Here is a 15,000-nt window from a genome sequence, read left to right as displayed (position 1 = left end):
CCTTTTACCAGGTAGTCTTCCAGCATATGGCCTTTTGAGTCCCCAAAAAGGGTTAGCATCACCTTTCCAGCGGAAGACTGAGTCTTGAATTTCTTTGTCGCTAGCGCGCCAGGAGGTTTCCACTCTATACTCTGTCTTTTGTAGTCTGCCTCATAATAATGAGCCCATGTTTCATCTCCTGTGTCTACTCTGCTCAAAAATTCCTCGCCCTCATTGTTGTAGCGATCGAGTTAACGTTGGTAGACCTACCTCAAGGTGTTTGCGCTTGTGCTCTTCAGTAAGCTCTCTTGACACCCATCTTGCACAGACTTTATGGAAGCCGTGCTCATCATGGATGGTTTGATAAGCAGAACCGTGACTAATCTGCAGAGAACGAGCTACCTCATCGATGATAACTCGCCGGTTCAGCATTACCATCTGTCGAGCTTGCTGAATCTTCTCGTCAGTGGTAGAGGTTGACGGGCCTCCTGGTCCCTCTTCGTGCATCACGCTTGTCTGACCACTTTTAAACTTTTCGACCCACTCATACACACTGCTACGCGGTAATGCACTGTCTCTGTATTGCGCTAAAAGCCTCCGATGAATTTCAGCACCTGACACACCTTCCGACCAGAGAAATCAGATCACTGCTCTTTCTTCTTTGGTGTACATTGCTAGTGGAGTGGCCATGCTTACGTTGAAAACCAGAAAGAAAAATGGCGTGATTAGGCTCAAACTTCGATCACGTTAGCACAATAGTACCAACTATAAACACGCATGCGCAGAAGGGAATATGACAATAGTAAAAATATGTTATGGCGTAAGTGCGGATAATTTTTCACTTCCTCTCGTACATACATACATCTCTTCGAAATGCCGGTGTTAAAACGGGGGTAGCTGATGAAGTAGAATGTTCTCTATGTGGCTTGTGTGTTTTCTCGTCTACGTTTTGTTTGCAATGTCCTGTACCCAGATATGCACCTATACATACAGGTGGATGTCGGTATGCACATGCCTGTACATATATATGCATATACTCATTTACTATTTGTTTTTACATATATATGTATATATACATACACACACACACATATGTACGTATGTATAATTATATATATACATATATATGTATATATGCATACACACATATGTATGAATGTATGTATGTATGTATTTATGTAAATGGGTAACGGAAAACATTCTAATAGTATGGGTCGAGATAGAAATACAATGTAATATACGTATGAACGTTTTCTATATCCAGTTTAGCTATGTTTACATCATATGTTTAAATTTGTGGGACGCTGGCTCTGTGTGTATACTAACAAAGCCATTAAAGACCCTGCTAATTTATTCAGAGCTATATGCAATTATATGGTCATTTAAACATTTAATATCTAATAAAATAGAATATTATTTTGAAATAAATTGTATAAACTGCAGTTATGTAGGGTGTGTATAGTATGTAAAATATTAGGTTCATAGAACCATGCTCCGGATATGGTGTTGTTTTATGATCATGTAGTTTTATGAGGTTTTTTTAAGATAAATATAAGTGTAGAATATATAATTTAGTGATACAAAAATAAAATAATATCCAGAAAAATGTATTATTTTAAAAACATGGTTTAAACTATAGGAAGTGAATGTGGTAATGGATTTTAGTGTAATTATATCTATATTTGTATTAATGTTTCCTTGGGGAAAAAATAAACATTAATATTATAGGTGGTAATTAGGAGAATCGATATAGAGAAGCTGAAAGGATGTTAATAGAAGCCTAAAATTGTATTTGTAAGTATAATGTAAAAATGTAAGTCAGGAGCTAATATAATTATAAAGTTATAATTTAAAGATAACTTATCTAAAAGTTAATGTCGATGTCATTTAGTATTAAGTGTAATCTAATTTTATTAAGATGGCCACATCTTATGTATGTACATAATTGGCAACAGAGAGCTTTGAAATTCGTGAAAATAGCACTACTTAAATGTTTTTCTGAATGTATTTCCTTCTACCCACATGGAACATTTAAAACTTCCCAACATTTAAAACTTGTAATCTTCTCTATCATAAATATTTAACACACCACTGCAACATCGACTACACACTAATACCAAGTAATGATTTTTTTATAGTATGGGCATTTTACTCTACTTCACTCAATAGAACAAACTGCCGCACTTGATATTTTATGCAATCATTTGTCATTGTATTAACTGAGATGACTTTCAGCTCTTTTCCTACCGAACCATTACTCTGCTCAATCCTTCTGTAAAATTTATTACCTACTTCATAACACTGTCACGCGGGGTTAATATTATTCTCTCATATCTCATGCTTTCGATTATTCCTAAGAAACGACAAACCAACCTACACTCATTAGTTATTACATCAAAATCACATTTAAATATTTAAATTTTGATTACCCTTAATATTCCACCAACCAGTCCTCGTCCATTTTACAATAGTTTGCAAATGATAATAAATTTAGATTTCTCTCTACACTCTGCATCAGACGTCTACTACAATTCTTCGTTGTCTTCCTTCCATTCACACTCTTTCCTCCAGCGTTTAAATCTGACCACGTTTCAACCATTTACGAACTGCCTTCTTATTCAATGTGTCGAAGGAACTGTAATTACAATAAACCTAATAACTTTTATAAATACATATCAAATACAAACACAACCATCCCAAATATTACATTGTAGCCAGTTATATCTTACACACACATTATCCTGTCCTTGACCCTACACCTCATCCTATTTTCAGACCTAGTGCATCTTGGACTACCTCATGCAATGTATTCTTCCTCTTCATAAGACATTAAATTGTACATTGAGGGTGACTCAGTTATTTCTAAATTTGAAACTATATTATTGTTGTTAATATTATTCTTGTTGTTGTTAATGTTGTTATTCTTCTTGTTGTTAATGTTGTTATTCCTGTTGTTAATGTTATTGTTCTTCTTGTTTTTGTTCTTGTTGTTGCTCTGATGTTATTGCTCGTCTTCAAATAATCTCCCCAGATTTAACGAAGATTTCGTGACGTTGATAAACGAGAACGAGGTGAAGTCAACCTCACCTTAAACCCAAAGTATTGATTTCGAGGTTCGAGATTTTTTTCTGTTCTATTCTTTTCTCTTTTTTCCCGTGTTCATTTTCCTTCTGTTTCTTTTGTTCTTCTCTTCTTTTTTACTTTTCTTTTTTTTTTAACGCAATCATCTTTTCTTTCCTTCTATCCATACTGAAATGTGTTTCTGTATTCAAGTAGACTTTCTCCTCATTTCTCTCTTTTTGTTTTATTCACCTTTCCATCTCCTAACCTCTTTCTTCCGTCTCTCCCTCTCTTTTTTCTCTCTGTCCTTCACGCTTTTGCTCTCTCTCTCTCTCTCTCTCTCTCTCTCTCTTAAACACTTTATATTTTTTCAGTCTTCCTCTCTTTTCCCCTCTTTTTCGCTCTCTCTGGTTCTCAATCTCCATTGTTCTCATTTTCTTTATGCATGTGTATAGCATTTATATATATATATATATATATATATATATATATATATATATATATATATATACATGCATGCATGCATACATACATACATACATACATACATACATACATACATACATACACACACACACACACACACACATATATATACATCCATGCATACATGCATACATACATACATACATACACACACACACACACACACAAATTCATACATATGTGCGTGCATGTGTGTGATTGTGTATATATATATATATATATATATATATATATATATATATATATATATATATATATATATATATATATATGTATGTGTGTGTGTGTGTGTGTGTGTGTGTGTGTGTGTATGTATATACTTTTCCGCATTTCTTGTTCTCTTGGTTGAATCTAAGAGCTCTGTCTGTGATCCTTGCACTTCCGCTGAGACTGGTAAGATTGATAATGTTAACGTTTCCTTTAAACTCTCACATGTCAACGGCTGTAGAAAAGAAAAAACTAAATCAACGTAGGCCTGGAAGGAATTATAGAGGAATGACATCTTGGACAGAAAGGATATTACATAGTAGCCAATGCGAAGCCTGGAGGTATAGACTCAATATCTGTGTGAGACGAGAGAAGGAAAGACAAATGACACAGAAATACCTGGATAGAGGTAGCACACAACTAGTAAACTCTATGCAGCAGAAGCCGCTATGCTAGAGACTGAAGTCGCTGGAAACGAAATCAGGACGTTTGTGTGACAGAGTTTTGAGTATTTTTGTGGGTTCAAGCCAATCAGTTATGTGAGTTTTTTTTTCTGGATGCAGTTTAAGATGTCCGTGTGTATTGCAACAGCACTGTCACAAATATAGAAGCAGTTTTTCAGTGTGAGTTTCACCTAAGCTTTATAGGAAGTCAGTAATCGTCGGAAGTTAAAATGTTTTTTGGAGGGAGGGGATGCTGTAGAGAAAGACCAGTCTTTTGAGATAGAATATTTGCCATTTTAAGGATATGGTTTAGCTAGGAAAGATCTTCAGTGATAGTGAGGATTGGCATTTGAGGCAATGTGCAGTGGTTGTGATATTTTGCTGTTGAACGGGAAAAGATTGACATTACTCAAATGATGAATGTTTTCAAGGTCTCTCGGATTTCTTTCTGATGGCCAAATGCGATACCTGTCAGTGCTCTAAGTATGCTTATGCTAATAATATACTGGGTTTTTATTTTTTCCTTTTTTTACAGCTTTTATACGCCGTTTGTGCACTATGCCTTCCATATGCACTGTACGAATTTTGAAGAGTAACTCCAAGCATATTTTAACTTTTGTGTATGTAGTATATTTCTGTTGCCGCCGTGCGTAAGTTAATAATAGATTTTATATGGTTAATTGTAAATAGTGTTACGAATGTTGCAGACAATTGTAGACGTGTTGTATGTAATACGTAATAATTTTCTGTATGAAGCATATATATGTTGTCGTGTGTAATGATTAGCTGCAATTAGTATTCATTGGTGTGGCTGCTATTGAGATAAATGGTCGATTTGGCATGTATTAACATAGTTTATCGTTTTGAAACCAGATTTCGAAATTGTTGTTGAGAGGTTGGACTGCTGTGTTTGAGGAGAAATGGAAATATGGGATTGTGATATTACTACGTATGAGGATGTGTATATGTAGTGGAGAGGTGGGACAAAATTATGTACGTTCAGGTTTTAAAAAGTGTTGTGCGCATGTGTAGCTAGCTGTGCGGTAAACAGTTTGTTTCCTAACCACATGATTCCGGGTTCGGTCCTACTGTGTAACGCCTTGTGGAGGTGCCTTCTCTATAGCATCGGGCCGACGAAAGCCTTGTGAGTAGATTGGTAGAAGACAATATACCCCTGACCACTGAATCATTTCTCTTAGGTCAAATTTTGTGTGTGTGTGTGTGTGTGTGTGTGTGATGGCTGTCCTCTCGTGACTGAGGAAATCCGTCACTGACCATTACTAATGCAAAATACCAGCAATGCCCGTGCTTGAGGTTCCTACACCACCAGTCGGCTTCACATGGATTCGCGTCTGTGGCTTTCATGCTCGCCGTGATGCCCTCCTACTCGACTGGACATCGGATTTGTTGCTTCCCTACTGATTACACATCCTCAAATTTTAGGTCCAATAAGGCTTGCACAGCACCTCACAGACACTCTCCGCTCTACTGACATAATCCAGAGACAAGCCAGGGCAATATATTCAATGTCAATATGGATCACAGGCTTCGAAATGTGGGAGTGCCATGATCTCAAACACAAGCAAAAGATCCCCAAAATATTCAATGCCATTCCCTGCATATCTGGTTTTATATCAGAGTAACGTTCTCCTAGAGACATACTTTAATAAAAGCTAAGGGGTGCCTTACTTCCAGTGGTCTTCCAGCATGCTGGATACCAACCCAAAATGTGTGTGTGTGAAAAAGGAGTTGGTTTCTAACAAAGCTACAAAGCTCCATCTTTGAATTGTAGATAATGAAATCAATGTCACATCTTAAACCTGAGAAAAGTCTTGCATTGTTTTACTGTTTCACTAACAGATTGTAATTGTAATGTGCGAATCAGTTGACTGATTTCTTTTTATGAAAATCCAAACTTATCTAGACTGACAGTTAGGTATTTACTTACAAATCCAAGTACTCCAATTATTAATGGTGAAAATGTAAATTTGTAATCCGGATATAGAAGCTGTATGTATGTATGTATGTATGTATGTATGTATGAATGAATGAATGAATGAATGAATGAATGGTGAGGTTACAATGTTTGTTCTCTGAAATCCAACCACTTTAGAGATGATTAAATCCACCAAATCATTATTTTCGGTTTAAACAAGCTCCAAATGCGGAGAGGAATTCTTTTTAGTTTCTGGTGTTCATAGGCACCGCTGGATTAACCGTTAAGCAAAATAAGCACTACTTAGGACATCAAGTGACGGGGGCACCACAGAAACGAAAATGGTTTACGGCACAAAAGAAATCACTTTAAACTTGCTGAAACAATATTCGTAATGCCTTATTTCTACAAAGTACAGAAGCAGGACTTTTTACATAAAATTAATTTTAACGATATCATCGAAGACTTTGTAATTAAAAAAGAAAAAAAAATGAAGGAGAAAACTTTTCAAATACAAATAAAGTGGAAGTATACAAAAATAGGCATTATTTTGCATCTGACTGTGAATTTCGTTTCATTTTGAAAAATATAAATTTACTTTATGGTTTATTATTGTTTACATTTTGAATTATTTTTGTTTGCATTTTGGACCATTTACATATACCTGAGGGCACCAAAACCGTCTAAGTGTTTAGGGCCTCAATGGGTCTTAATCCGGCCCTGTTTATAGGTATGTCAACATTATCTGAAAGTGTTAAAAGATCATTTATTGCTTAAAATAGCGATGACTACAAAAGGTCAGTAATTGCATTTTAACAATACAGTTTGATACCATCGAAGTTATCACTTGCATTCAGAACTGGCTGTTGTGGAACGCGATGGACATATTCATCGCTTAATGTGATTTTAATAAACCTCCGGGTATATCTACTTTTATTGCAACGAATTTTCCTAATGTTTATTCATGTCGTGTGCTTGTCTTATATGTGTCAAATTATAAACTTATGCATGTATGCTTGTGTGTGTGTATTCACATATAAATGTGTGTTGGGGTGGAGAGAAGCGCCCGTGTACCCTTATATAGAACTATCCGCGCGTGTGTCTTATATGTGTATATGTGTATGAAAAATTTCTCTATAAATTCAAAATTACCCCTCAAAACAATCACCATAAGAATCGGATGAGCACAGGCCTAACCGAAGGTTTGAAAAATCTTCTTCATATCTTCCTGTCTTCCCGTATCAAGAACTATATATATATATATATATATATATATATATATATATATATATATATATATATATATATATATATCCTTGTTTCTTTCCGTGTTCCTTTCTGTAGAAGAGCCTACGCTCGAAAAGTTAAAGACTTTCTCAATTCCCGAGAGTTATACTAATACATCAATTTGTTTTCAACACCACCTGTTTTCGTCTGGGGTCTTTTTTGTGAATTCTCCCTATATATATATATATATATATATATATATATATATATATATATATATATATATATAGGAAGAAGGGCGAATATATGTGAACGAGTGAATGTGTGTGTATGAACATATGAATAGTACAAGTAGAAAGATATATTTTTCAACGCGTAAATACTGATAGAACAGAATACATGGGATATTATCCCTGACAGAGCAGAAAAATCTGTCAGCAACGGATGACTTTATAAGTTCTAAATTGCAGAAGAATTTGTCAGTAAAAGCAGTTTAGCTTAATGGTAGAGCACTTGACCGGAAATCAAAGGGATGTGAATTAGTTTCTCATGGCTAGTTGCTGTAAGGGATAATACCCCATGTATACTGTTCTATCAGTATTTACGCGTTGAAAAAATATATCTTTCTATTTGTACTACAATACATTGCAACGCTTTAAAAACAAACTTAGGTTTGTTTACATATGACGGAACATATGAATATTTAGGAGTGGAGTGTGATTTCTAATTCCTAAACCATTCTAAGTAATTTTAATTTATTAGCTTTATTTAAAGGCTTATTCTTTCTATGTATTCACACCGAGCTATTTTACAAACGTGGTAAGTGCGATAGCAGGCCAATTGTTAATCAATTTGAGGTAGTAAGCAACTCTGGATGAAGAAAGCTATATGATACTGGACTGTTTTGCTCAAACGACGTGCTGACTTTAGGGGAGACATTGAATATTAAGAGATAGGAAAAATGCAGAATGAAAGGTAATTTAAATTATGTTTTATTAAATTCAAATTACGATAAACGTAAACAAACAAACGAAGTTTGCTTTTAGAAGCGTTGAGATGTCTTAGAAAGTTAAAGAAGTGATTTTAAATTCTCAAACGCAGGATAATGCTAATAATATAGCCTGAACAGGATAAATTACCCCTATTTTGCAGAAAAAGTGTGGGCGGCCAGCCCATCTTGTTATTTGCTTATTTACCTTTTATTTATTTATTTTTCTATAACCACTCATTTTCTTGACCGGGTGAATTGAAATGTGGTTTATGATTTTATGGTATTTGTTTCTTGTTTGTATTTTTATTTTCTTGTTTGTTTTAAGCAAACGCTTTGTGTTCATACCTGAAGCGTCTACACTTACCAATGTTACTGAAAGAATACTGTATGATGAATTGTTTAATATATTATATATCATTTCGGCAACGATCTACTGGTAAAGTGGAGATGAAACAATTGTAGTGTTATGCAATAAAGAATATTTGCTCAATCCAATCTCTTTTGTTTATGTGCGTGTGTGTGTGTGTGTGTGTGTGTACAGCGAGAGAAAGACAGACAGACAAACAGATAAACAGACAGTAGATAGATAGATAGATAGATAGATAGATAGATAGATAGATAGATAGATAGATCTTCTTTTCCACGTGTTTTCCATATGTATCACTTATTCTTATATTTTTCTTATTTTTCAGTGTGATATGAAGTCGCCCCGTGATGACAGTGTTATCTCTTGTGCTGTATGTTCTGGCAGTTGTTGCCGGTTTAATCCTGTTCGGACTTTATCGTCAAAGGTCGGAAAGCGCTAAAGAAGAACTGGTTTCTGACGACGCTGTTTACACCCGCTACAAAGTAAAACCTTCCATATTTTCGGTACTCGGCATCCAGTACTATGGCAACAGTAACTATTTCTGTTCGTTTGACGACCATTTCGAGTCTTTCGACGCCGTCAGCAAGGCCTGCAGACGAGCTGGTCTGGAACGTTGTCAGTTGATAGTGGGAGTGGACTTTACGGCTAGCAACGAGTGGCAAGGTCGCAAGACGTTCAACGGCCAGTGCCTACATAAAATTTGGCCAGGCAAGGTTTTGAACCCTTACCAAAAGGTCATATCGATTTTGGGACAGACCCTGGAGCCGTTCGACGAAGACAAACTGATTCCTGCCTTCGGTTTTGGCGATTCGAAAACAATGAACCAGGATGTTTTCTACCTGAACCCATCGGAGAATCCATGCTATGGTTTCCACGAAGTGCTGGAGCGGTATAACGAAGCGGTTCGAAATATCACTCTAAGTGGCCCCACCACTTTCTGCCCCATCATTGAAAAAGCTATCGAGATTGTTAAAGAGAAAAATACCTACCACATCCTTGTGATTATTGCTGATGGCCAGGTAAGCACTCGACACCCTTCGGTATTGCTCTACCTTGTGCTTGTCGTTATTGATGTAACCGTTTGTACTTTTTCTTGTTCCTTTTGAGTACATGTCGTGTGTGTGTGTGTGTGTGTGTGTGTGTGTGTGTGTGTGTGTGTGTGTGTGTGTGTGTGTGTGTGTGTGTGTGTGTGTGTGCGTGTGTGTGTTCTCAGAGGGATCAGAAGCCAATTACAAAGATAACTGTTGTGTCGACGCCCCCAAGCGAAGAAGTAGGCTCGACCAAGACATATAAATAGAGGTAGTCTGACCGTGCTAGGAGTGGACTGACGGTTGAGTAGCTGCCGTGTAGCGGTTGAATAGAGATCATCCGAAGGTGCTAGATAGCAGTAGCTTGAGACATAACAATAACATATCACAGAAGAGTCAAATAGCTACGTAATCGTGATAATGTAGTTCCTGATCACATACTCGCACACACAATTCAGAAAGTCATTCCCTGAGTGTGTTTTCTTCACTGCGTAATTAATTATATACAATGTTCCTTGCATTAAACTTGAGAATATTAACTAATATACTCTTTTCCATAAGGAAAACTTCATATTTAATCTCGAAACGATTATATTTTCCTACACTAACATAAGCAATCCTGCTTATTTATTTGGTGATTCATCCACCTGTACTTCAACAAGTACAGTAAAAATCTGTTCTTCGCTGGTTAGGTTAGAATAAAATACAAACATTTTCGGGGTCTGCTCTTTTGAATACGGTAAAGCCAAAAAATATTAATCATTCACGGACAAATTTCTAGCTAGTTTCTTTCTTTTCTTTTTCTTTCTTTTTTTTTTTGTACTAAATATGTTAAATATGTAAATGCTAACGTTAGTTACTATATTGGGGAGTATGCATGGAACAGCTTCGTCTTTCTTTATATGTTTAGTAATTGTGACTGTACGATATCATGGAAACATTTTGGCGCGAGGTAGCTAGATTACTTGAGTATTGCAGACTCGTAAACCACTTCTAGGTAAAAACTAGAGTAAGGAGGAAGTATCATGAATGCTACAAATAGCAATAAAATAACTGATGAAAGATTTAAATGCGAAACAATGGTAATAAATTATCTGACGGTAATAAAATGCAGTAACTGAAATGACAATAGAGGAGCTAATAAAATGAAATAAAATGTCATGGTAATAAAAGTATCAATAAAAATATTAAAGTTAAGGAAATTGCCAACATTGAACAGAATACTTGTTAACCCTGTGGTTAAAGAAATCTAGATCATATTCTGTACGAAAAGAACTGAAAGAGAATTTATTCTAGTGTTCAGCTGTTCTGGGTGGGGAGTCTCTATATGGAACTAGCCATTCATCCAGGAAGCTCGGATGCAAGCCAGTTTCGAAACTATGTATAACTCATAATGTAAATATTATGTATGATATATACAATATAGTGTTTAATTAACAGCTATTATTTTTATTATTATTATCATATTATTATCACTACCAGTGAACTAAGGTAACACCTCTTATTTTCCGAGCACCTTCCGGAGCATTTGAACTGTTCCAAGCAGTGTTGTTTTCTGCAAGTGCTCCACCCTTATTGCAGCCCCTATTTGTTCCATGTACTTCTCAGGATTTTTACTCACTGTTCCTAGGGCTCCGACAATTATTGGTACTACTACCACCTTTTTCATCGACCACAACTGCTTAACCTCCCAAGCTAACCTGTCATATCTATCGACATTTCTTTCTTCCTTATCGCATACCTTGTTGTCACCTGGGCATGCTATATCTATGATCCAGCATAGTTTGCTTTCTTTTTCGATTAAGACTATGTCTGACTTCCTATTCTCTATATCATGGTCGCACTGAATCATAAAATCCCGCAGGATCTTTGCATTATCATTTTCGATGATGCCTTCGGGTTTGTGGTCGGACCAATTTTTTCCTCCGTCAAGTCCGTACTTATTGCAAAGTGTCCAATGGACAAGTCTTGTTATATTGTCGTCGCATCTCTCATATTCCTTCTGGGCTAGTGGCGTATATTGGCTGGTAATATGCCATACGGTTTCACCATTTTGTCCACATATTCTGCACTTATCACTTTCTGATGTGTTGTCTATTCTGTATTTTATGTAGTTTGTTCTTAATGCTTGTTCTTGAGCAGCACAGATTAGAGCCTCCGTTTCTGGTTTTAAATCACTTTTAGTCATCCACAGCCATCTTTTTTCTCTGTCTTATCTTCAGCATCCCTATGAAATTGTCCATGCATTTTTTTCTTTACTCACCTATTTTCAGTTTCATTCGTTTTCAATTGCTTGTACAGTGCAATCTTTCATCCTACACAGGTCTGACGTTCTTACTTCTAATAGTAGGGGTTCTGTGGCATTTTTACATACCACGCTATGTTGTTTTCTTCTGCTCTAATGCTGTGTTCACATCCAATAAGTCTTCTTCCTCCTCTTTTTCTTGGTACATACAGTCTGTCTGTGTCACTTTTGGCGTGGATTTTCCCATATCTAGTCAGTAATTTCCTTGTCTTTCTGTCTAAGCTGTTTAGTTCGTCTACTGTCAATGCGATAACCCTTGCTCCATATCTAAGGAGTGAAACCACCCAGGTGTTGATAGCTTCAGTCATATTCCATCCCGTTTAATTTCAACTTAAGGATCAGTCTGTCTGCGCAAGTACTCCACCTTAAATTTTTCTGTCATTTCTTTTTCCATCAATTTCTCCATTTCCAAAATCCCCAAGTACTTATGGCCCGTCTCTTCATAACCTCCCCCAATGATATCAATAGCCCGTCCATACATTTGATTTTGCCTCTCTTCAAGACTAACACACCACACTTTCTCAGTCCGAACTCCACTCTAATATCAGCACTGAAGGTATACACCGTATCAACGAGGGAACAGACTTGAGCATCATCTTTACTATAAAGTTTGAGGTCATCCATGAATAACAAATGGTTGACCTTTTGTTGGCGGCTTTTAAATACATACGTAGCTTTTGCTTTCCTCAGAATCAGTGTTAGTGGTATCAAGTACAGTTCAAAGATCAGTGGGGACAGGCAGTCTCCATAGAAGATGCTTCTCCTAATTTCTACTGTCCCTAAATTTCTTCCGTACGCTGTCAGGTCCGTCCTCCACTTCGCCATACTTTTTCCAAGCAATCGCTCAAATTTCGATGCAATACCAAATAGGTTCATACATTCCATTATCCAAAAGTGTGGGATCATATCGTACACCTTACGATAATCGATCCATGACATGGCTAAGTTACTTATCCTCCTCTTGCAGTCCCTAAGTACAGTTTTGTCTATCAGGAGTTGATCCTTGGTACCTCTGCACTTACGCTTGCAACCCTCCTGCTTATGTGGCAGGACATTATTATTATTATTATTATTATTATTATTATTATTATTATTATTATTATTATTATTATTATTATTATTATTATTATTATTAGACGGCGAACTGGCAGAATCGTTAGCACGCTGGACGAAAGGCTTAGCGGTATTTTGCCCGTTGCTACGTTCTGAGTTCAAATTCCGCCGAAGTCGACTTTGCCCTTCATCCTTTCGGGGTCGATAAAATAAGTACCATTTGAACACTGGGTCGGTGTAATCGACTCATCCCCCACCTTCCTCAAGCTGCCCTTGTGACAAAAATTATTATTATTATCCTTATTATTATTATTATTATTTAAAGCAGTGTGTTTTGGTTCCGTACTACTTCAAGTTTTACTGGCCCCTAACAGGAGCCCGACTCCTTCAGGCCTGCGAAGCTTGAAGTAGCACGGAACCGAATCAAACAGTTTTAAATAATACATGTGACTCCTACTAAATACGCTGGGTGCCCTTTTCTTTCATTTGTCCACTCACTCGTGTACACACACACACACACACACACACACACACACACACACACACACACACATATATATATATATATATATATATATATGTCTTTGTATAATAATATATATTCTATTTTCTTTTGCCAGATAAACGAACAAGGCGAAACAGTGAGAGCCATAGTCGAAGCATCTGAGTATCCTCTTAGTATCATCGTGGTCGGCGTTGGCGACGGCCCGTGGGATATCATGGAGGAGTTTGACAACTGTTTACCACGTCGGAAATTCGACAATTTCCAGTTTGTCGATTACCACGGAACAGTAGGCAAATCCAAACATCCGGAAGCAGTGTTTGCCTTACACGCTCTGATGGAAGTACCCGACCAATACAAAACCATCAGGAATTTAGGGTACCTTCAGAAAGAGGAGAAGTTCTATGGAATTATGGGAGGAAACTACAAGATAGAATCTAATGTCTGAAGGACAAACATGACGAATCTACTACACTTCTGTCCAAAAGCTATTACAAACACACATACCGCACAACCTACCCAACTATCTCTGTCTTTTTCCCTCTCTTTCACTCTTTCTTGCTTTCAGTCTCTCACACTCTTTCTTTCTATCTATCTATCTATCTATCTATCTATCTATCTATCTATCTTTCTATCTATTCTCGTTCTCTGTATCTTTCTCTCATCCATCATTCCTCTTTGCTCTTAATTCTCTTCCGACTTATTGGGACATTCAAAAAGTCATGGCTGATTTTTCCTAATACATATATGAAATTTATATGAAATTATGTGTGTATTTGTATGTATGCAAATACAATTCATACTCGTATACAGATGTATACATACATATTACATAAATATGAAATGTACATATTAATATACATGCATACCTATACTAAAATTTATACAGACATATATTTATATATGTGCGTATGTACATGTGAGTATATAAATAATAATAATAATAATAATAATAATAATAATAATAATAATAACAACAACAACAACAACCACAATAATAATAACAGTAATAATAACAATAATAATGACAATGATAATGGTAAAAATTCTTATGATAATAATAATAATAATAATAATAATAATAATAATAATAATAATAATAAAAGCAATTAAAACTGAGCTTTCACTACGTCGTTATTCCAAGTTTCGCATTACCGCTTTTCTTTACATCTGATAAAACATTTCTGTCGTGCTGCAAAGCAATAGCGTGAAACTTGGAGTGGCATCGGGGTTAAATCACAGTTTTAGCTGCTTTTATTATTATTATTATTATTATTATTATTATTATTATTATTATTACATCATAGTTTAAATTACTATTGTTGTATTGTTCTTAATTCTACTTCTATATGTTGAATACCTTTTCATAATATTTCTATGTATAGAAACATACTCCTAATATATACATATGTATGT

The 15,000-nt window shown here is 35.9% G+C and overlaps 1 protein-coding gene across 10 annotated transcripts in view; it reads left to right on the top strand.

Moving 5' to 3' along the window:
- LOC106870351 (uncharacterized) overlaps positions 1 to 15,000 on the top strand; it is a 313,371-nt gene that overhangs the window by 296,879 nt on the left and 1,492 nt on the right. For 8 of the 10 annotated variants that reach the window (XM_089353579.1, XM_089353583.1, XM_089353582.1 and 5 more), the window contains 2 exons: positions 9,022 to 9,715; positions 13,703 to 15,000. The exon at positions 13,703 to 15,000 is cut by the window's right edge and continues 1,492 nt beyond it. In XM_089353579.1, the coding sequence (XP_089209705.1) occupies positions 9,044 to 9,715; positions 13,703 to 14,032 (1,002 nt within the window). In that variant the 5' untranslated portion in view covers positions 9,022 to 9,043 and the 3' untranslated portion in view covers positions 14,033 to 15,000. Of the gene's footprint in view, positions 1 to 3,010; positions 3,093 to 9,021; positions 9,716 to 13,702 lie in introns of all 10 variants that reach the window. The other 2 variants (XM_089353581.1, XM_089353587.1) reach the window with 1 other exon arrangement.

This window comes from Octopus bimaculoides, chromosome 6 (genome assembly GCF_046866305.1).
Source record: "Octopus bimaculoides isolate indiv1 chromosome 6, ASM4686630v1, whole genome shotgun sequence".
In the NCBI taxonomy this organism is placed as follows: Eukaryota; Metazoa; Mollusca; class Cephalopoda; order Octopoda; family Octopodidae; genus Octopus; species Octopus bimaculoides.
Note: the sequence above shows the minus strand (reverse complement) of the source record. Positions and strands in the feature narration are given on the sequence as shown.